Here is a 22,816-nt window from a genome sequence, read left to right on the forward strand (position 1 = left end):
CTTCTAGAAGGACATCAGGACAAAGATATGTAATGAAAATAAGTCCAGGCTGGCTGTCCTTGTGGGCATCAGCTGCTGGCATCTGCATTGCTGCTGCCATGAGCACGACACAGCAGGTAAAAGATTGCTTTTCCTTGAGTGATATAGACTCTGTTGACTTGAAAGCTAGAGGGATGCAATAGAAAGAGCTGCAACCTCTGGCAGACAAGGCAAAGGTGAGTGGGATGTTGTTTCAGTTACTGCTGATGTCAGGAAGGACTTTAAGGATGGAAAGGCTGGTGTTTGCCATGGGCAGGGAAACACATCTGGTTTTCATCTTCTCTTTACTTTGTGTGCCAGAAAAAGAGGAGAGTGTGCCCTCAGCTTGGAACTCCCCTGCCCTCTTCTGCTGAGATGGTGAAATGTTCCAGCTTCTAGAAGGACATCAGGACAAAGATATGTAATGAAAATAAGTCCAGGCTGGCTGTCCTTGTGGGCATCAGCTGCTGGCATCTGCCTTGCTGCTGCCATGAGCATGGCACAGGAGGTAAAAGATTGCTTTTCCTTGTGTGACACAGGAGCTCTTGACTTGAAAGCTAGAGGGATGCAATAGAAAGAGCTGTAACCTCTGCCAGACATGGCAAAGGTGAGTGGGATGTTGTTTCAATTAGTGCTGATGTCAGGAAGGACTGTAAGGATGGAAAGGCTGGTGTTTACCATGGGCAGGGATACACATCTGGTTTTCATTTTCTCTTTCTCTTTGAGTGCCAGTTAAAGAGCAGAGTGTGCCCTCACCTTGGACCCATCCTGCCCGCTGCTGCTCAGAGGGAGAAATGTCCCAGCTTCTAGAAGGACATCAGGACAAAGATATGTAATGAAAATAAGTCCAGGCTGGCTGTCCTTGTGGGCATCAGCTGCTGGCATCTGGACTTCTGCTGCCATGAGCATGGCCCAGCAGGTAAAAGATTGCTTTTCCTTAGGTGACACAGGCTCTGTTGACTTGAAAGCAAGAGGGATGCAATAGATAGAGCTGCAACCTCTGCCAGACATGGCAAAGGTGAGTGGGATGTTGTTTCAATTAGTGCTGATGTCAGGAAGACTGTAAGGATGGAAAGGCTGGTGTTTGCCATGGGCAGGGAAACAATGCTGGTTTTCATCTTCTCTTTCTCTTTGAGTGCCAGAAAAATAGAGGAGAGTGTGCGTGCTTTCTACCCCTCTTGCCCTCTTCTGCTGAGATGGAGAAATGTCCCAGGTTCTACAAGGACATCAGGACACAGATATGTAGTGAAAATAAGTCCAGGCTGGCTGTCCTTGTGGGCATCAGCTGCTGGCTTCTGCATTGGTGTTGCCATGAGCATTTAACAGCAGGGAAGGGATTGCTTTTCCTTGTGGGACAGCTGTTAAGCCATTCTGATTCACCCTTTGCATCCACAGCATACAGTTTTTTCCCACACTGCTGTTTCTATCCAGCAGTGTGCATATGTGCAGTGCTACAGATGTTGGTGGCCCTGCCTGTGGCAGGGAGTTGGAGATTCCTGATCCTTGAGGTCCCTTCCAACCCAGGCTATTCTGTGTGTGTGTGTGTGACTGGCTAAACACCAATTGCTGCTAGCTCAGCAGGTATACTGCTAATTATTGAACGCCTGACAGCTGCTTATCAACACTTGGCCACTATTTCTGGACACCTGCTCATCCCTGAAGAGAGAGAAGTTTGGAAGGAGGACAGAGGGGAGTCTCTTGATGCCTGCCTGTTGCATCCCAACCTGCCCACAGAGTGAGTCAGTTCGGCCTTGTGTGGAGGCCCTGGCTTCTTTGGAGTCTGTTTTTCTTTTGCTGAGCTTCTCCTATCCAAACAGAATGGCCTTACAACATGCTTTCTGGTCCTTAATACTAAACCCATGCAATTTGTAACCATTACAGTTCTGTAAGTGAGAATTGATCACATGATTGAACAACTGTATTTCTAAAATATGTTATGAAATAACTTCTTTTTACTAATACTAATACTAATAAAGTCTTTCTACTTTTTCAAACTGTTTCTAAGGGCAAATTACAAAACACATGGTGCTGTACTGCTTCAGAGCAATCCCACATTTGATAGCCAGTGCAGAAACAACATTCCATCCTACAGCATTAGCTAGTTCAGAGGTACCAGACGTGTATCTGGATGTGGCTGTTGTGCATAACTGGGGCTGAAGGATCAGAAGTGACAGCTCCACTCTTGGAGACCACAGAACTAAAATGGAAAGATAAAATAGTTGCAGGGCAATTGTTCTGTGTGCCTGAAGCAGGGACTGATTTATGGGGGAGAGATTTAACAGTTAAATGAGGATTACAGCTGCAAGTCTGTGAAACAGATATCAGGGGTCAATGAATGTGTTAACAGCTGTGATGAAGAAGAAATGAATCCAAAGGTGTGGGCAGGGGAAGGAAATCGGGGTGGACTCACAATTTTCCCTTACAAATAACTGCCCAAGGAGGGAGTGGAGCTGTGAAACAGCAACAATATCCCATAGCCTTAGAAGGGAGAGTGGGTCTAAAAGCTGTAACACAGACAGTGGTTAAGGATGGTCTTCTGGAACCTTTTCTGTGGCCTTATAACACCCCAATCCTGTCGGCACGGAAGGCAGACGGCACGTATCGGCTGGTGCAAGATGTAAGGAAATGACTGAACCCGTTCTCAAAAGACAGCCTGTGGTTCCTAACCCCTATACCCTAATGAGTCAGATCCCACACGGACAGCAGTGGTTTGGTGTGAGAGACCTCAAAGATGCTTTCCGGACAGCCTTTGGACTCAGGGAGAAATGGCTGCGTTTGTATGAGGACACATTGTAATCCTATCGTGATTCGTGATGATACTGTAGATACTGGAACTCGTGCTAATCCTTGTCTTTGCAGCATTTGAAGCAAGCAACTGGTGCTGCTGTCATGCAGAAAGCTCCCTTCCAACCACTCAGCAAGCATTTGGATGAGACAGCTTCCTGCTGGGAGCCCTCCGACATCACTGCTGCCTCCTCCAGAACCATACCTGCAGATGCTTCAGAGCTCTTCAGCATGGACTTCCTTCCTCCCATCAGCAGCTGCTCCTGCACTGACCTTCATTCACACTGGGATACCATCTGCTTCCAGCAGGAGCTGACCTGCGAGACAGAGAAAGGAAACGTGGGATGAGCACCAATGCAGAAGCACAAGGCTGTGTCACCACCACGTCTTGCAGCCTTGGGAAGTCAGCTGCAACTGCAGCCTTGGTCAGAATTACAACGGGCACCGTAAATTAAGTGTGACCTCTGAAGTTGTTGCCATGATCAGAAATAGACGCTGAAATCGCTCACATAACTGTCGGTGGTTCCCTCCAAATTCTTTTGCTTTGGGGAACAGATGGACTCGGAATGGAAGGACACGAGAAAAAGGACATCTGTTTGAGCTCAGCAGACTTGAGAGGTGGGCCTGGGTGAACCTCATGAGGTTCAGCACAGCCAAGTGCAAGGTTTGGCATTTGGGCCGGAGGAATCCCAGGCATTCTTTTGTCATCGTGGTGGTTTCCAATAGACCCCAACAATGAGACATCAGGTCGCCGTGTGGGCTCCTGGGTGACACTGCCATTTCCCAGCCATTGCAGCCTAGGGGCAAATAAAGTAAAATACTTCAGAAAGATCTCACACTGATTGCATATTTTACTGTTCTTTTACACAAAACAGAAGGGGAGGGCAGCAGATGCATGCAGCTGCATCAACACCCAGGCTGCTAAAGGAATGGAAAGACAGAAACATCAAATATCAATGCCTTATTCTAATGCAAAAAGGGAAGCTTTTTTCAATGTTACCTTTTATCATGTAAAATAAGCAGTTGGCACTCTAAGGGAAATCCTGGGCCCCACGTTCTGGCAATGTGGCAATCTGGACTCAGATGTGAATGATCCAAACAATCCATTCCAGATTTTAACATCCCTTATATGCATTCACAAGTTTTCTCTCTTGACTTCCCCTTACAGCCGTTAGATGCCAGCAAAACATCCCACAAACACTCCTTAACTCTGTGCACACAGGCACCCATCCAACCAGAGCCATCAGTCATTCCCAGCCATGCGCTCTTCCTCCAATCATGGTCAGCATCACACGGCCGTCACGCAGCTCACTTGACTCAGTTTTTCTCTTCTTTCTGGAGGTGTCCTTGCTTCTCAGCCTTACCTTCTCGTGATGTTTATCTCGCTCTGCAGCTCCTGCTCTGAATAGGCTTTCTTGGATTCCCGCATGACAGGCACAAAATGCAGCCACAGCCCCTGCCACCAAGGTCAGCTCTTCAGCACACATTACCTGAGGAGCACTTGGCAACTCATGCAACCTGAGCAGTGCCAGGAAGACTGTTTCACTTCTGCTTCTCCTGGCTCAGAAATTCATTTTCCTACCTAGAAAATGGGAAAAGAAAAGAAAGAAAAAAAATCCTGACGTAAAGCAGACACAATTGATACTATGGAATTCTGGAAGGCAAGGGATTTGCCCTCTATGATGAGAAGTTGACTGCAAAGAACTAAGAAGAGCCATGAGCAGGTTGTGAACTTGTGGGTAAAATCAGGAACTGCAGCAGTGCAGGGCTTCTGGAGGTGAGGGTCTGCTACAGCCGCCTGGAAAGAGAGCCTGTTGGTGGGAGCTGCTTACTGCAGCCAGCAGAAGCATCGCACTCACTGACTCTCATCCTGATGGGGGATTCCAGTCAGTCTGGGAAATCAGCATGGCTGGCTGCAAGCAATCTGACAGACTCCTGGAGTGCAGTGAGAATCACTCTGTGGTGCAGGCATTGGGCACAGCAAGCAGAAGGGAAGCATTGCTGGACATGGTGCACACCAGGGGTTACGACAGGAGGCGGTCAGGGCTGCAGTGACCATGCCCTCCTTGAGTTGGTGATCTCAAGGAATGCGGGCCTGGCAGGAAGCAAAGGCAGGAGCCTGAACTTCAGGAGAGCCAGCTGCAGGCTGTTCCAGGAATTCTTGGACGAGATCCTCTGGACAACTGTTTGTAGGGGCAAAGGGATGGAAAAGAGCTGGTCACTTTCTCAGAAAAAAACTTGCTCAGGTTGCAGGCTGAGCTGCAGGAGAGGAAGGGGAGGAGGTGCCAGCACGGCTCTGCACGATGCTCTGCCACACTGGGCAGCTTGATCATGGCTCAGCAGTGGGATCTGATGTGGAGAAGGGGAGAAGGAAATCAAGGATGGGAGGGAACCATCAGACACAGTCGGTGAGTGTCTGTGAAGTCTTGCAGACCCAGAGATTCCCAGGTTGTTTCTGCTTGCGTAGCATCTTTGTGCTGCAGGGTGAGCAAAAGGTTCTGCTGCTTGATTCTTCTGCAGGAGCCGCCTAAAAGGGAAATGGCCACTGAGCTGCAGACCAAGCAGTACTGCCTGACGTTGGCCAGGGGGAGCTTCTCCTGCCGCAGTGTGCTGATGACAGGTCTGGAGATGATCTGCAGGGCCAGTTCGTAGATGGGAGCCAGGAAAGGACATGATGGGAGGAGAGAGGTGTTAAAGAACAGCCAACGCATGGAAATGCATCAGAAAGCCCTGAAAAGCATCACAAAGCCACAGCCAGGAAGCTTGGGAGTATCATGAGCAGCATCCAGGATGCGAGAGATTATTTGCTACCATGCCAAATGGTAGCAGAGCTCCCCCTGCAGACATCCCAAAGCCAGACAAAACAGGAACAAACCCGGAGCTGTGCTGCACGCACCCCACGGCCACAGCATTGCAAGCTGAGGTGCCTTGCTGTGTGCTGCATTCATCCCAATCTGTTTGAATGAAGGCACTGGAGGCAGTCAAGGCGTTGATTGAGCACGAGTGTGCTTTTATTATTATATAAAGGACAGGAGGGTGTGAGAGGTCCACGGTGAAGATGGGACTCATCCTGTCTTGTCATGGAGAGAGTGGCTCAGAGCTCTCAGTGCTGCTGTCCGGTGCCTGGGACTGGAGGCCTGATTGAAAGTCCCCCTGCAAGAGGCTCTGCTCCTCTTCACTGATGCTGACCTGCTCCTGCATGGAGGTGCTGCTGTCGGGGCACTCACACTGTGCTTCAGATGGGCGGCACTGCAGAGACTCTGGGTTAAAATCCACACTTGTGACTGTGGTGGCTTGCAGGCTCAGGTCAGCAACTTCAGCAGAGCCAGGTGTAATGAGAGCATGGACTTCGATGAGCTCCTTCTCTCCATTAATGTTGTTAGATGGAAGGCTGCTATTAGAACTGCAGCAATTTGTGCTTCCTAAGAGCTCTCCACTGATGGAAGCACACAGAGCATCCTCGCTACTTGCCCTGGATCTTATGGCTTGGCAAGGGCTCGATTCACCTAGAAAGGATACACAGGGGTTAGTGTCAAACTTTCACAAGCTGAATTACGACAGTGGTACTTGATCAGGGGTGAAGATTTAGGCACGGGATTGAACGCTAGAAAGAGATACATGTGCAGAGCAAGCTTGAATTGTATGTTCCTGAAAAGCAGGGATTTGGAAGCTGCATTTGCACCCTTACCTGCCAGGACTACCACTGCTGTTTCTGAGGGCTGCCTGGCATTGCGCTGCAGTTGGCGTTTGCTGCCAGAGGATGGCTTCCTGAGGCTGAAGCAGCAACACCAACTGCTAGCTGGTGATTCCTCAGTCTTGCTGGGTGGATTTTGTCTGGAGAGAGAAAACAGCCAATGCTGTGAGTCGTGCGTGGTGCAGGGTGAGGGAAGAGCTGCACTGAGCTCTTGGCAGCAGTTGCTTGTTCCTAGCACTGCCTGGTTTCTGCAGAAAAACAGAAAAACCCACCCAAACAATGATGCTAGGTGCTGGAAAAGAAAGTCCTCTTTACCTGTCAGATGGAAAGTCAACGACGGTGTGGAATTTGCCCTGCCCAGCTGCAGGGCTTTCTTCCACTTCAATGTCCCTGCTGCTCTCTGTTACCACAGAAGAGGTGCTGTGGCCTCGCCTCTGTGCCTGTGCCTCCTCCAGGCTGAGCAGCTTTGTGGCAGCAGAAGAGACCCCCACAGACTTGGGCCCTGGGAGAGAATTGTGCCCTGTCAGGGAAAACCACAGGTAAGAGCGAGGATCAGAAAGCAGCAGCACAGCCACCACAGTTCTGGGGGAGGTGCTGTATTTTTCTCAGGCTTGCTTATCCGAGCCACTGGAAGAAGAGGAGCCCAAAATAACCATGTGGGAAGAGGTGTGTTTATGGCAAAGGACATGGTCATCATTAAGAGCAGCTTACTGTATCAAAATAGGCAAGGAAAAACCCAAGGAAATGGGGGCAGGGAACTGAGAAAGCTTCGCTGCCACACTTGCATCAAGCTTTTCCTGCGTGCAAACCATAATAATGACAGTTTCCTCCTTGTCAAATTTGGGCTTGGACATTCTCAGCATCCAGCAACAGGATGCCATACCCTAATGGAAGTCCAGAGGTCTGCTGTCCCCTTGATGGTAAAAGAGTATCTCAGACATCCTGGAGAAGGCCTGCATTTGGTCAAGGTGTCAGGTCAAGATGAAGCTAATGGAGGAAGACACTCACCTGCTGCATCTGCAATGTCTGCTCCGGATTTGGAGCCGAAGAGGACGTCTGTGTGGTTGATGATGAATTCCACCACATCCGACTGCGTCTGCAGCTCCATGCAGGCAGCTCTTCCGCTGGCGCAGGCAGACTCGTTCTGCTGTGATCTGTAGAAAAGGCAGATTTTAGAAGTCATTTCTCCAAGACCGTTTCCCCGAGTCTGAATTGTTGCAGCCAAAAGCTGTCAGCTGAGGCTCTGGAGACTTCCGCAGTGGGCAATCAGTGATGCCACTGCAGAAATTCCCCTGGATGATCAAGGACACGTCAGTCCCATCTCAACAAGACTGCAGAAATTGTCACCTAGACATTGTGCCCGTGGGGATGGAGAACAGCTCAGGCTCCTGCTCTTCCGTCAGCCACAGATTTTACAGGAGAAGAGCACATTTGATGGAGAAAAAGGGAGCACTGTTTTTTTTTTTAATGGAGAACAGATGTAAGCGTTGTGTTGAAACAGAACCAGAAGTTTACCTTAAGAGGTTTGGAGCCCACACAATGGCTAGGTTCTTGGCATGCATGTTTGTGATGGTGGAGCTCCCAGCCAGACACGCCAAGTGTCTCATCAGGAACTCCAGTGTCCTGGAAAACAAGAGAGGCAAACGTTCAGCACCAACGAGCATGCCGTGCTGGAATTCAGAAAGACAGAGCCTGGAACCGCATCGTTGCCCTCTGCAATGCAGCAGGGCTGAGCTCAGCAGGCTGAGGGCAGCACTGACCTGTAGTGAGGAGCGGGCAGCTGCTGGATGACGTCCTGCATTCTGAGCAGCCGCTCCTCCTCTGTAGCGGCACCAACAGCATCCTGGAGTAGTGCAGAAAGGGAGCGAGACACCAATCAGGCTAGTACACCACTGCGAGTAAACCTCGTGGGGCTGACAGCAAAAGGGCCTCCGAGCTGGGGCACTGCTGCAGCCATCTGCCAAGAGGCCCAGGAAGAGGGAAATGAAAGACGTGGCCTTGTGCTTACCGAGAACTTGCCGTACAGCTGGTGGGTGAGCAGAGGGTTCGGGAGCTCCCTGAAGTACATCTTGCAGAGGGAGCTCACGCTGTGAATGTCACGGACGGTGAGCTCAGGAATCTGCTCCGACTCAAATTCCTGCCTGGAGAGAGGGACGCAAACCCGGTTGAGCGAGAGGAAGGCAAGCCCAAAGCCACACCAGATGCACTCAGGCTGTGTCAGTCGCAGCACTCTTACCGCAGTCTCTGGATGTTGGACGCGACGCCGGACAGGCGGTATATCCCCTGCACCACGCCGTGCTGCTCAATGAACTCAGCGCAGCTCTGGAGGACCTGGGGGACTGAAGAACACGTGCCAGACATCAGTGGAGCTCCTGATTCAATCGTGCTGCAGGCTGTGCTTCACATCCTATTCACTAAGCCCAGCCAGGCTTGGCTGAAGCAAATACAGATGTGCTTGTCTCTTAGGAGCATCCGCCTCACTTTATCCTTCAGCCATCAACTCCCATTACACGTGTCTCCACGGCTATCAGCCTGCCCCCTGCTAGATATGAGCTCCCTTTCATCTTCTTTAGATGCCCAGCAGAGGAAGATCTCAGGAATGGGCTGCTCCTTACCATCACGACCGGAGTGGAGAAGATGCTCTCCCAGGTCACAGCCAAACACCCTTTCCTTCTCCACCTCCCGCTCGGTCGGTTTCTTTGGGCGGGCCTTCACCAAGGAACGAAGGAAGGTGAGGATCTTGCTGCGTTTCTTGGGCACTGCACAACAAAAGGAAGAAACCAGGTCATTTCAGGTCTGGCTCCGTTGGACGAGGCCGAGCACAGCACATTCTACAGGGCACGTCAGAACGGGAAGAACATTACCAACCAGTACATACAAAAAGGGATTTTCCCCATCTCTGGAGGAGCCCAAGGCCAGGCTGGATGGGGCCCTGGGCAGCCTGATCTAGTCTCACATTAAATGTGGGGGCTGGGAGACCATCCTGAGGCAGGAGGGTTGGAGCATGATGATCCCTGAGGTTCCTTTCCATCCCAAGCCATTCCATGAGTATTCTATAGTTTCCCCAAGTCCAGTCATAAACCCAGGAGGATTGGGCCAAATCTCTGCCCCATGGTGTGCATGAAGAATCATCAACCCAGAGGACAATGTGGGATGGATAAAGGAGGTACTAAACATGGAACATACCCCCAAAAAGACTTCATTTTGCTTTCCCACACCATCAAATGTAACATCCATACCTGGCTTTGGCACAGAATTGATGAGTGCCTCAGGAATGTTCTTATTAATGAGTTCCACACACTCCCCTGGGAAAAATCCAACCTGTAACAAGAAGAGAGGCCAACTATTGCATGCAGCACTTCTCAGGTCTGAACTGTTAAACCAAAAGCCACGTAACATTTCCCTCGGAACGTGCTTGCCTGACGTTCCATAAGACTATCCAGCAGAAAATGGCCATAGTTCACAGCATAAAGGTAATAATTTTTCAACATTAGCAGCCAAAGGCAAGGTCCCTTGACACCGACACAGGGAAACTGTTTATGTCCTTTAGGCATCCTGAGCAGGCAGAGCAGCTCTAAGCTGAGATTCCTGCCTTTACTGAAGTTGCACTCTCCAGTCTGAAGCTTGTGCCTACCTGGAAGCCGAGCTTGCCTCTCCACCAGGGGGTCAGCTCCTTTGGTGGCATGTCGATGACACAGATGATGTCTCCCACCTGCAAGAGATTGCAACATCAATCCCAGCTTCAGCACGGCTGGGAGGAAAGCACAGCTCAAATGACTGCATTCTTCTGCACTGCCAAACATTGCCGAGCGTGAGAGCACTTGCACCAGCGCAGCTGTGAAGGCATTTGCCACTGTAAAATAGAGCATGGAACGCCTTGAACTGCTTACCTCAAAGGAGAGTTCATCCGCTGCCTGGGCAATGTGTCTCTTAATAGCATGGGCAGCAGCAATAGCTGGAATGTTCACAGGTGCCACCTCATGGTCCAGCAGGGGCTTCCCCTTGTTCTCAGTCTGAAACAGAGAGCACAGGCCACGGTGAGGAGCTGGGAACCAACAAGGAGGATTTCAAGGTGAGGAGCACATCTGCAGAGAAAGCTGCAGGAAATGCACTCGGTCCTTATCGTGGGCACTTCAGAAGGAACTGCAAGTCTAATAACGGCTGTTTCTCTCCCTGGTGTGCAGCAGGCACACGCCAGGCAATGCAAAGATGCATCTCTCCCCACCCAGACTAATCAGCAATGGCACTGACGCAGACAGGTGGCCTTGTCCATTTTGCCCCCTCCTTTCCTGCGCTCTTTGTGCAGGAAGGCTGACTGTTTCAGATGCTAGGAGACCGTGAAGAGGGAAACCAAAGCTACGGCTGCAGTTACAAGGTGCAAACAGTGCCATTGCCAGCACCAAGCAGCTCTCTTGAGCAGTCCAACCAACAGCAAGGCCAAACAGAGCAGAGAATGATTGTTGTTTCTGCAGCCATTTCAAGGGAAAAGTCAGTAGAGGACAAACCCCACAGCCGAGATGGCTCTGGTACTTTTATAAACTTGCCACGCTTGCACTACTGTCTTGCCACAGAGGAGCTCTCTTGGAAAGCAGGAGAGCACATCTGCGGCTCACTCTGCTGGCTGCAGTCAGGGAACAAAGACCAATCAGAGCTTCATACTCTACCTCTGTCCATGCCAGGTCAGGCCCACAGCTGATCTCGCTGCACGCCACAGCCATCAGCGTAGGTGTGACAAGCTGGAACTGAAAAGAAACACACTTTTATTTTCTCTGTTCACATCTCTGCTGTGCTCCCTACAGCTGTCGGGCACACTCACACAGCCCAAGCACGCCTGCTGGTGTCCCTGGTGATGCTGTGCAGCTCTGCACAAGCTGGGGCTGGGACTCTTTGCCTAAGGGATTGCTTTCCATAAAACCAGCTGGTCACAGCACCACAGACAGCATCCTTCTGAGGGCTGAGCTGCAGAGCACGTGGAGAAAACCCACACGTGACCAGCGTCCCATCAAAGCTGGATGAGGCTGTGTTACTAAACACGGGGCGTCACGGGCTGCTAAAGCATGTGGGGGGACAAAGCATGTCAGGTACCTGGCAAGAGATCAGAACGAGGGAGACAAATCTCACGAATCCGCAGCCTTTCCTTGTCACTTTGCTCTGATCTTCCACGAGCAAAAGCTCGTGCCCACAAGGACAGCCAGCCTGGACTTATTTTCATTACATATATTTGTCCTGATGTCCTTCTACAAGCTGGAACATTTCTCCATCTCAGCAGAAGTGGGCAGCAGGGGTTCAAGGTGAGGGCACACTCTGCTCTTTATCTGGCACTCAAAGAGAAAGAGAAAATGAAAACCAGATGTGTTTCCCTGCCCATGGCAAACACCAGCCTTTCCATCCTTACAGTCCTCCTGACATCAGCACTAACTGAAACAACATCCCACTCACCTTTGCCATGTCTGGCAGAGGTTGCAGCTCTTTCTATTGCATCCCTCTAGCTTTCAAGTCAAGAGCTCCTGTGTCACACAAGGAAAAGCAATCTTTTACCTGCTTTGCCATGCTCATGGCAGCAGCAATGCAGATGCCAGCAGCTGATGCCCACAAGGACTGCCAGCCTGGACTTATTTTCATTACATATCTTTGTCCTGATGTCCTTCCAGAAGATGGAACATTTCTCCATCTCAGCAGCAGAGGGCAGGTTGGGTCCAAGGTGAGGGCACACTCTCCCCTGTTTATCTGGCACTCAAAGAGAAAGAGAAAATGAAAACCAGATGTGTTTCCCTGCCCATGGCAAACACCAGCCTTTCCATCCTTACTGTCCTTCCTGACATCAGCACTAATTGAAACAACATCCCACTCACCTTTGCCATGTCTGGCAGAGGTTGCAGCTCTTTCTATTGCATCCCTCTAGCTTTCAAGTCAAGAGCTCCTGTGTCACACAAGGAAAAGCAATCTTTTACCTGCTTTGCCATGCTCATGGCAGCAGCAATGCAGATGCCAGCAGCTGATGCCCACAAGGACAGCCAGCCTGGACTTATCTTCATTAAATATCCTTGTCCTGATGTCCTTCCAGAAGCTTGGACATTTTTCCATCTCAGCAGAAGAGGGCAGGATGGGTCGAAGGTGAGGGCACACTCTGCTCTTTATCTGGCACTCAAAGAGAAAGAGAAAATGAAAACCAGATGTGTTTCCCTGCCCATGGCAAACACCAGCCTTTCCATCCTTACAGTCCTCCTGACATCAGCACTAACTGAAACAACATCCCACTCACCCTTGCCATGTCTGGCAGAGGTTGCAGCTCTTTCTATTGCATCCCTCTTGCTTTCAAGTCAAGAGCTCCTGTGTCACACAAGGAAAAGCAATCTTTTACCTGCTGTGCCATGCTCATGGCAGCAGCAATGCAGATGCCAGCAGCAGATGCCCACAAGGACAGCCAGCCTGGACTTATTTTCATTACATATGTTTGTCTTGATGTCCTTCTAGAAGCTTGGACATTTCTCCATCTCAGCAGAAGAGGGCAGGATGGGTCCAAGGTGAGGGCACACTCTGCTCTTTATCTGGCACTCAAAGAGAAAGAGAAAATGAAAACCAGATGTGTTTCCCTGCCCATGGCAAACACCAGCCTTTCCATCCTTACAGTCCTTCCTGACATCAGCAGCAATGGAAACAACATCCCACTCACCTTTGCCATGTCTGGCAGAGGTTGCAGCTCTTTCTATTGCATCCCTCTAGCTTTCAAGTCAAGAGCTCCTGTGTCACACAAGGAAAAGCAATCTTTTACCTGCTGTGCCATGCTCATGGCAGCAGACATGCAGATGCCAGCAGCTGATGCCCACAAGGACAGCCAGCCTGGACTTATTTTCATTACATATCTTTGTCCTGATGTCCTTCTACAAGCTGGAACATTTCTACATCTCAGCAGAAGTGGGCAGGAGGGGTCCAAGGTGAGGGCACACTCTGCTCTTTATCTGGCACTCAAAGAGAAAGAGAAAATGAAAACCAGATGTGTTTCCCTGCCCATGGCAAACACCAGCCTTTCCATCCTTACAGTCCTCCTGAAATCAGCACTAACTGAAACAACATCCCACTCACCCTTGCCATGTCTGCCAGAGGTTGCAGCTCTTTCTATTGCATCCCTCTAGCTTTCAAGTCAAGAGCTCCTGTGTCACACAAGGAAAAGCAATCTTTTACCTGCTGTGCCATGCTCATGGCAGCAGACATGCAGATGCCAGCAGCTGATGCCCACAAGGACAGCCAGCCTGGACTTATTTTCATTACATATCTTTGTCCTGATGTACTTCTACAAGCTGGAACATTTCTACATCTCAGCAGAAGTGGGCAGGAGGGGTCCAAGGTGAGGGCACACTATCACCTGTTTATCTGGCACAAAAAGAGAAAGAGAAAATGAAAACCAGATGTGTTTCCCTGCCCATGGCAAACACCAGCCTTTCCATCCTTACTGTCCTTCCTGACATCAGCACTAATTGAAACAACATCCCACTCACCTTTGCCATGTCTGGCAGAGGTTGCAGCTCTTTCTATTGCATCCCTCTAGCTTTCAAGTCAAGAGCTCCTGTGTCACTCAAAGAAAAGCAATCTTTTACCTGCTTTGCCATGCTCATGGCAGCAGCAATGCAGATGCCAGCAGCTGATGCCCACAAGGACAGCCAGCCTGGACTTATCTTCATTAAATATCCTTGTCCTGATGTCCTTCCAGAAGCTTGGACATTTTTCCATCTCAGCAGAAGAGGGCAGGAGGGGTCCAAGGTGAGGGCACACTCTGCTCTTTATCTGGCACTCAAAGAGAAAGAGAAAATGAAAACCAGATGTGTTTCCCTGCCCATGGCAAACACCAGCCTTTCCATCCTTACAGTCCTTCCTGACATCAGCAGCAATGGAAACAACATCCCACTCACCTTTGCCATGTCTGGCAGAGGTTGCAGCTCTTTCTATTGCATCCCTCTAGCTTTCAAGTCAAGAGCTCCTGTGTCACACAAGGAAAAGCAATCTTTTACCTGCTGTGCCATGCTCATGGCAGCAGACATGCAGATGCCAGCAGCTGATGCCCACAAGGACAGCCAGCCTGGACTTATTTTCATTACATATCTTTGTCCTGATGTCCTTCTACAAGCTGGAACATTTCTACATCTCAGCAGAAGTGGGCAGGAGGGGTCCAAGGTGAGGGCACACTCTGCTCTTTATCTGGCACTCAAAGAGAAAGAGAAAATGAAAACCAGCTGTGTTTCCCTGCCCATGGCAAACACCAGCCTTTCCATCCTTACAGTCCTCCTGAAATCAGCACTAACTGAAACAACATCCCACTCACCCTTGCCATGTCTGCCAGAGGTTGCAGCTCTTTCTATTGCATCCCTCTAGCTTTCAAGTCAAGAGCTCCTGTGTCACACAAGGAAAAGCAATCTTTTACCTGCTTTGCCATGCTCATGGCAGCAGCAATGCAGATGCCAGCAGCTGATGCCCACAAGGACAGCCAGCCTGTACTTATTTTCATTACATATGTTTGTCTTGATGTCCTTCTAGAAGCTGGAACATTTCTCCATCTCAGCAGAAGAGGGCAGGATGGGTCCAATGTGAGGGCACACTCTCCTCTTTATCTGGCACTCAAAGAGAAAGAGAAAATGAAAACCAGATGTGTTTCCCTGCCCAGGGCAAACACCAGCCTTTCCATCCTTACAGTCCTCCTGACATCAGCAGCAACTGAAACAACATCCCACTCAAGGTAGCCATGTCTGGCAGAGGTTGCAGCTCTTTCTATTGCATCCCTCTAGCTTTCAAGTCAAGAGCTCCTGTGTCACACAAGGAAAAGCAATCTTTTACCTGCTTTGCCATGCTCATGGCAGCAGCAATGCAGATGCCAGCAGCTGATGCCCACAAGGACAGCCAGCCTGGACTTATTTTCATTACATATGTTTGTCTTGATGTCCTTCTAGAAGCTGGAACATTTCTCCATCTCAGCAGAAGAGGGCAGGATGGGTCCAAGGTGAGGGCACACTCTCCTCTTTATCTGGCACTCAAAGAGAAAGAGAAAATGAAAACCAGATGTGTTTCCCAGCCCATGGCAAACACCAGCCTTTCCATCCTTACAGTCCTCCTGACATCAGCACTAACTGAAACAACATCCCACTCACCCTTGCCATGTCAGACAGAGGTTGCAGCTCTTTCTATTGCATCCCTCTAGCTTTCAAGTCAAGAGCTCCTGTGTCACACAAGGAAAAGCAATCTTTTACCTGCTGTGCCATGCTCATGGCAGCAGACATGCAGATGCCAGCAGCTGATGCCCACAAGGACAGCCAGCCTGCACTTATTTTCATTACTTATCTTTGTCCTGATGTCCTTCTACAAGCTGGAACATTTCTCCATCTCAGCAGAAGAGGGCAGGATGGGTCCAAGGTGAGGGCACACTCTCCTCTTTATCTGGCACTCAAAGAGAAAGAGAAAATGAAAACAAGATGTGTTTCCCAGCCCATGGCAAACACCAGCCTTTCCATCCTTACAGTCCTTCCTGACATCAGCAGCAATGGAAACAACATCCCACTCACCTTTGCCATGTCTGCCAGAGGTTGCAGCTCTTTCTATTGCATCCCTCTAGCTTTCAAGTCAAGAGCTCCTGTGTCACACAAGGAAAAGCAATCTTTTACCTGTTTTGCCATGCTCATGGCAGCAGCAATGCAGATGCCAGCAGCTGATGCCCACAAGGACAGCCAGCCTGGACTTATTTTCATTACATATCTTTGTCTTGATGTCCTTCTAGAAGCTTGGACATTTCTCCCTCTCAGCAGCAGAGGGCAAGAGAGTTCCAAGTTGATGGCAAACTATCCCATGTTTATCTGGCACTCAAAGAGAAAGAGAAAATGAAAACCAGATGTGTTTCCCTGCCCATGGCAAACACCAGCCTTTCCATCCTTACAGACATTCCTGACTTCAGCAATAATTGAAACAACATCCCACTCACCTTTGCCATGTCTGCCAGAGGTTGCAGCTCTTTCTATTGCATCCCTCTAGCTTTCAAGTCAAGAGCTCCTGTGTCACACAAGGAAAAGCAATCTTTTACCTGCTTTGCCATGCTCATGGCAGCAGACATGCAGATGCCAGCAGCTGATGCCCACAAGGACAGCCAGCCTGGACTTATTTTCATTACATAACTATGTCCTGATGTCCTTCTAGAAGCTTGGACATTTCTCCCTCTCAGCAGCACAGGGGAGGAGAGCTCCAAGGTGAGGGCCAACTATCCCATGTTAATCTGGCACTCAAAGAGAAAGAGAAAATGAAAACCAGATGTGTTTCCCTGCCCATGGCAAACACCAGCCTTTCCATCCTTACAGTCCTTCCTGCCATCAGCACTAATTGAAACAACATCCCACTCACCTTTGCCATGTCTGGCAGAGGTTGCAGCTCTTTCTATTGCATCCCTCTAGCTTTCAAGTCAAGAGCTCCTGTGTCACACAAGGAAAAGCAATCTTTTACCTGCTTTGCCATGCTCATGGCAGCAGCAATGCAGATGCCAGCAGCTGATGCCCACAAGGACAGCCAGCCTGGACTTATCTTCATTAAATATCCTTGTCCTGATGTCCTTCTAGAAGCTTGGACATTTCTCCATCTCAGCAGAAGTGGGCAGGAGGGGTCCAAGGTGAGGGCACACTCTGCTCTTTATCTGGCACTCAAAGAGAAAGAGAAAATGAAAACCAGATGTGCTTCCCAGCCCATGGCAAATACCAGCCTTTCCATCCTTACAATCTTCCTGACTTCAGCAATAATTGAAACAACATCCCACTCACCTTTGCCTAATCTGGAAGGGAGGTGATGCTCTTTCTATTATCCCCCTCTGGCTTTGAATTCACCAGTGCTTGTGTCACACAAGGAAATGCAACATTCCTGCTGTTCTGCCATTCCCATAGCAACAACTATGCAGATGCGAGCAGCTGATGCCCACAAGGACAGCCAACCTGGACTTATTTTCATTACATATCTTTGTCCTGAAGTCCTTCTAGAAGGTTGAACACTTCTCCATCTCTGCTGCAATGGTCAAAAAGGGTCCAAGTTTAGGGCACTCTCTCCTCATGGCCTCTTCCACTCAAAGACAAAGGGAACATGAAAACCAGAAGTGTTTCTTTTCCCATGCAGACACTAGCCTTTCCATCCTGACAGTCCTTCCTACAATCACCTGGAATTGAAACAACATCCCCCACATCTCTTTTTTGAACTTATTCATGCATGAATAATAATAATGAGAATTTTTCTGTAAATCTTATTTCTGCATGGAAACGATCTGATAACCAGAGCTTTTTTCTCTAAAACAATCCAGGAAATTTGCATTGCTTATCTATGTACGCAAAATGTTTTTGCCATTCATCTCAAATATCAATACATCTGGCAAAATAAGATAGAAAAAGTATTTACAGACATTTTTGGACATTGATTACTTCTGGTCAAGTGGGAAAGAATCCCTAAGCTGCAATCATGAAATTCTTTTATCACTTTCTCTGATTTAGCCAGTGTTACTAAAAGGGAAATAAGACACAGGCTTTTGATAGCAGCTGCCAATTTAAGAATGATAATACGGTTTATTTTTCTTGGCTAAGATCAAAGTCCTGCATTTCAGGATTATCTCCAGCTCATCAAGTATAATTAACAGTTTTGGATAGCCACATTATTGTATAGCAATATTGTCTTCCTGCAAGGAATTTCATTGTTTTACACGTGCCACAGGTTGTTAATAGATTGCCTAATCACCATTTATTTTTTTTATTGGCTTATGATGACCACAGAAAATTATACAGCAGCACCATAAAAACTTTAAATCCTATCCCATGTATCTGCACTCATACGAAAATAATATTGGAAAGCATTGGTGAAACTAAGATTACAAAATAAAGCAGAGGACAATTTCAGTGAAAGCCTGCAGGTTTTACAGCTCTGCCCATTTCAAACCCCTGAAGACATCCACGGGTTTCCTGCTGTGGGACACAGGCACTCACCTGCAGCTCAGCACTGCCTGCTCATGCCTGCGCACACCTTCAGGCTGGAACCAAGGAAATCCTCAGCAAAGACATCAGTACACTTTTGTTATGATGACTTTCATAAAGAAGCATCAAATATTTCTTCACGAGAAATACTGCAAGTCCCTTTGACACTAGCCCTTATTTTAAATGTTTAGATTTGTGCTTCATTCAGGCGTGCTGTCACTCCCCAAAAGATTTTTATTCTTTTTCATTCTGAGGAACACAGTGATTTCTGCCTTGTTTACTGACTGTAGGCACAGCAATACTCCTGCACCTTCAGGGAAACAGCAAATCCATCTCTTTCACACCCTACTTCTATCAAGCTCATTCACCTTACAAGGTATTTATTGCAAGCAGCTCTTCCAAAAATGGAGATTAACAGAACCTGCAACCCAGGACACCTCAGTAAGCCAGTACTTTTCATCTCCTGAAGGTGTAGGTAGACACAGAGCTGGAACATCTTTCCCAGAGCTGTGTGATGCTATCTCATCTATGTTCCTTTACTGTGCACTCAGCTTCACTTCTTATCTAACCTGGTTGCATCCCAGGATTTCTGGTGCCAAAAATAAACTGACAGCTTTCATCACTAGTTAAAAGGTAACTGCAATAGGAAAAGCAATTTTTCTGATTTCTCTGTTGATCACAGAATCACAGAATCACAGAATCACTAAGGTTGGAAAAGACCTATAAGATCATCCAGTCCAACCATCCACCTGTCACCAATGGTTCTCATTAAACCATATCCCTCAACACAACATCCAAACGTTCTTTGAACACCTCCAGGGTCGGTGACTCCACCACCTCCCTGGGCAGCCCATTCCAGTGCCTGACCACCCTTTCAGAGAAGTAGTATTTCCTAATATCCAGCCTGAATCTTCCCTGGCGAAGCTTGAAACCATTCCCTCTAGTCCTATCACCAGTTACACGAGAGAAGAGGCCGACCCCCAGCTCGTTACAACCTCCCTTCAGGTAGTTATAGAGAGCAATAAGGTCTCCCCTGAGCCTCCTCTTCTCCAGACTGAACAATCCCAGCTCCCTCAGCCGCTCCTCATAAGGCCTGTGCTCCAGACCCCTCACCAGCTTTGTTGCCCTTCTTTGAACACGCTCCAGGGCCTCAATGTCTTTCTTGCAGTGAGGGGCCCAGAACTGGACACAGTACTCAAGGTGCGGCCTCACCAGAGCTGAGTACAGGGGAACAATTACTTCCCTACTCCTGCTGGTCACACTGCTTCTGATACAAGCCAGAATGCCATTGGCCTTCTTGGCCACCCGGGCACACTGCTGGCTCATGTTTAGCCGAGCGTCAACCAACACCCCCAGGTCCATTTCCTCTACACAGTCTTCAAGCCATTCCACCCCAAGCCTGTAGCGTTGCTTGGGGTTGCTGTGGCCAAAGTGTAGAACCCGGCATTTGGTCTTATTAAACCTCATCCCATTGGCTTCAGCCCAGCTCTCCAGCCTGTCCAGATCTCTCTGTAGGGCCTCGCTACCCCCAGGCAGATCGACACTTCCAGCCAACTTGGTGTCATCTGCAAACTTACTGAGGGTGCACTCAATGCCCTCATCCAGGTCATCAATAAAAATATTGAAAAGGACAGGCCCCAGCACCGACCCCTGGGGAACACCACTCGTGACCGGTCGCCAGCTGGATTTAGCTCCATTGACCACCACTCTCTGGGCTCGACCCTCCAGCCAGTTCCTTACCCAGCCAAGAGTGTACCTGTCCAAGCCACGGGCTGCCAGCTTCTGCAGGAGAATACTGTGGGAGACAGTGTCAAAGGCCTTGCTGAAGTCTAGGTAGACTACATCAACAGCCTTTCCCTCATCCACCAGGCGGGTCACTAGATCATAGAAGGAGATCAGGTTGGTCAAGCAGGACCTACCCTTCGTGAACCCATGCTGGCTAGACCTGATGCTCCAGTTGTCCCGCACTTGCCGCGTGATCTCCCTCAAGACAATCTGCTCCATAACCTTCCCTGGCACCGAGGTCAGGCTAACAGGCCTGTAGTTCCCCGGGTCCTCCTTACAGCCCTTCTTGTAGATGGGAGTCACATTGGCAAGCCTCCAGTCTTCTGGTACCTCACCAGTCAACAAGGAGCGCTGATAGATGATGGAAAGCGGCTCGGCTATCACCTCCGCCAGTTCCCTCAGCACTCTCGGGTGAATCTCATCCGGCCCCATGGACTTGTGACAGTCCAGTTGGAGTAGAAGGTCTCTGACCGTTTCCTTCTGAATCATGGGTGGTTTAGTCTGGTCTCCAGCCGAGACCACCTGGTCGAAAAGTGGAATATCCTGAGGATAACTGGTCTGACCTTTAAAGACAGACGTAAAGAAGGCATTCAGGACCTCTGCCTTTTCTTTATCCTCAGTAGTCACATTCCCGGCTTCATCCAGTAAAGAATGGAGATTCTCCATTCTCCATCAAAGATGCTTCATGCAAGCCTGATGCGGTAGAAACAATATCAGCTCTAGAATGACAGTCATTAGAGCAGAATCCTTTCACTGATGAAATCCCACAGTCCTGATTCATACAACACTGACACTGGAGGACACAGTAGTTTAGATGAGAGCGCATTAAAAATGACTAAGTTAAGGTCTCAGCAAAGAGTGACAAGTATGAAAAAAAGAAGTTGCAGAAACTGCTTCAGTTTGGCACTCTGGCATAAAGTATGACAACACACAACCTGCCTGTGCAGTTCCAGAAGCAGAAGAAAGCCGTCAACCAAGACTTGTTCTCATCTGCTCTGAAAGTCCACTGGGACAAGGCCACTTTTCTCTGACGTGCTTCCAGAAGTATCACTTCTGAGCACTGTGCCAGGGAGTTACAAGATACTGTTTGTGTGTACAGAGGAGAAAAAGACGTCTGTCTGGAAACAGACTTGGTGAAGGAGAAGCAGCATTTTCCAGAGTACTTCAGAAAGAACTGAGCACTGCCCCAAGAGCTTCAGAGCGGCAGGCTGTCACAGTGTGCCAACCAGCTCAGCTGTGAGTTGGCACTGAAGCTGCACCACAGGGAGAACAAAGCCCCCTGTGCACCCTTGGAGAGCCAAGGGTTGGAGATTCATGAACCTTGAGCTCCTTTCCAAGCCGGGCCATGCTGTGATTCTGGGATTCTCACCTTTGCCTCATCTGGCAGAGGGAGGCAGCTCTTTCTCTTGTCTCCCTATGGCTGTCAGGTCACCAGGGCCAGTGTCACACAGGGAACTGCAAACACTGTGTGTGCTGTGCCCTGCCCATGGCAGCACAGAGGCAGCTGCCAGCAGCTGATGCCCACAAGGACAGCCAGCCTGGACTTCCTTTGATTCCTTCCCTTTGGATCAGCGTCCTTCAGGAAGGCGGAACATCTCTCCAGCTGAGCAGCAGAGGACAGCAGGGCTTCGTTGTCTGGGCATGTTCTCTTCTGGCCCTCTGGCCCTCACAGACACAGGAGGAGGACACAGAGGCTGCTGTAACACAGCCAGCCCTGCCTCTCAGGTCAGCTCTCAGGCCATCCTCTCTCCCCTCAGCAGCAGCTCACTGTTCTGCACTCCTCTGGCCTGGGCTGGCAGAGGTGTGCAGCAGTTCTGCTGATCTCCCAGTGCTGGCCATGTCTGCAGTGCCTGTGTGAAAGACACAGGAAGCTGCCAGCATTGCACTGCTCTGCTGTGCCCCTGCCATCACCGAGTTTGCTGTCAGCAGCTGCTGCTACACGTCCATTCAGGCACAGGCCTTTCCTTCCTGGCCCTCTTTCCCCCCCTCTCTCCTCTGCTCTCTCTCGTGCTCCCCTTTGGCCTGGGCTGGCTGAGCAGTGCAGGCCTTGTTGTTGCTCCCTGGGCCAACTACGTCACGGTTCCCCGTGACTCTGCCAGCTGCTCTGACACAGCGACTGCGTCCTCAGTGTGGATTCCAGAATGCGACAGACGTCCAGAGAAGACTTCCAGGGCTGATTGGAACATGCTGCCATCAAGAACTGCCATGGCTCAGGCCCCCTGGGAATCTGCTCACAGCGAAAGCTGCTGTCACTCTGTGTGGGCACAGCCTTGTCTGTGTAGGCCTGCTCACACTGCAGCCCCTGTCTGCACCAGAACCGTGCCGATCCACCTTCTCTTGGCCTCCTTGCCTGCATGGAAAAGGGCAGCTTGGGCTGAAGTCCCTCAACTTTCCGATGGCCGAGTGAAGTCTCTGAGCCCTGGTGACCCACGCAGCTCTTCAGCCTGCTGACCTGCTCTGCTGGGGCTGTCTTAAAAGGCAGAGGGCACGTTATCCTAATGTCCCCACATCCATCCCTCTTAGCATACTGTAGGCCAGTTCCTAAAAGGACACCTGCACAATC

General features: G+C 49.5%; 1 protein-coding gene and 1 long non-coding RNA gene across 2 annotated transcripts; both read right to left on the reverse strand.

The window, feature by feature from the left end:
• Positions 1–8,231: 8,231 nt before the first annotated feature.
• Positions 8,232–10,365, reverse strand: LOC149912537 (rho GTPase-activating protein 32-like). The gene is made up of 6 exons (XM_090131835.1): positions 10,303–10,365; positions 9,736–9,817; positions 9,112–9,255; positions 8,733–8,835; positions 8,505–8,637; positions 8,232–8,339 (listed from the first exon to the last, which is right to left on the reverse strand). The coding sequence occupies exons 1-6, from the start codon at positions 10,363–10,365 to the stop codon at positions 8,232–8,234; spliced, it is 633 nt and encodes a 210-aa protein (XP_089987961.1).
• Positions 10,366–10,439: 74 nt separating this feature from the next.
• On the reverse strand, positions 10,440–11,647 carry LOC149912538 (uncharacterized). The gene is made up of 3 exons (XR_016461948.1): positions 11,582–11,647; positions 11,161–11,238; positions 10,440–10,509 (listed from the first exon to the last, which is right to left on the reverse strand). It is a non-coding gene; the product is annotated as an uncharacterized LOC149912538 (long non-coding RNA).
• Positions 11,648–22,816: the final 11,169 nt, after the last annotated feature.

The sequence above is a fragment of the Phasianus colchicus genome, chromosome Z (genome assembly GCF_987193195.1).
Source record: "Phasianus colchicus chromosome Z, bPhaCol1.hap1.1, whole genome shotgun sequence".
Classification (NCBI taxonomy): domain Eukaryota; kingdom Metazoa; phylum Chordata; class Aves; order Galliformes; family Phasianidae; genus Phasianus; species Phasianus colchicus.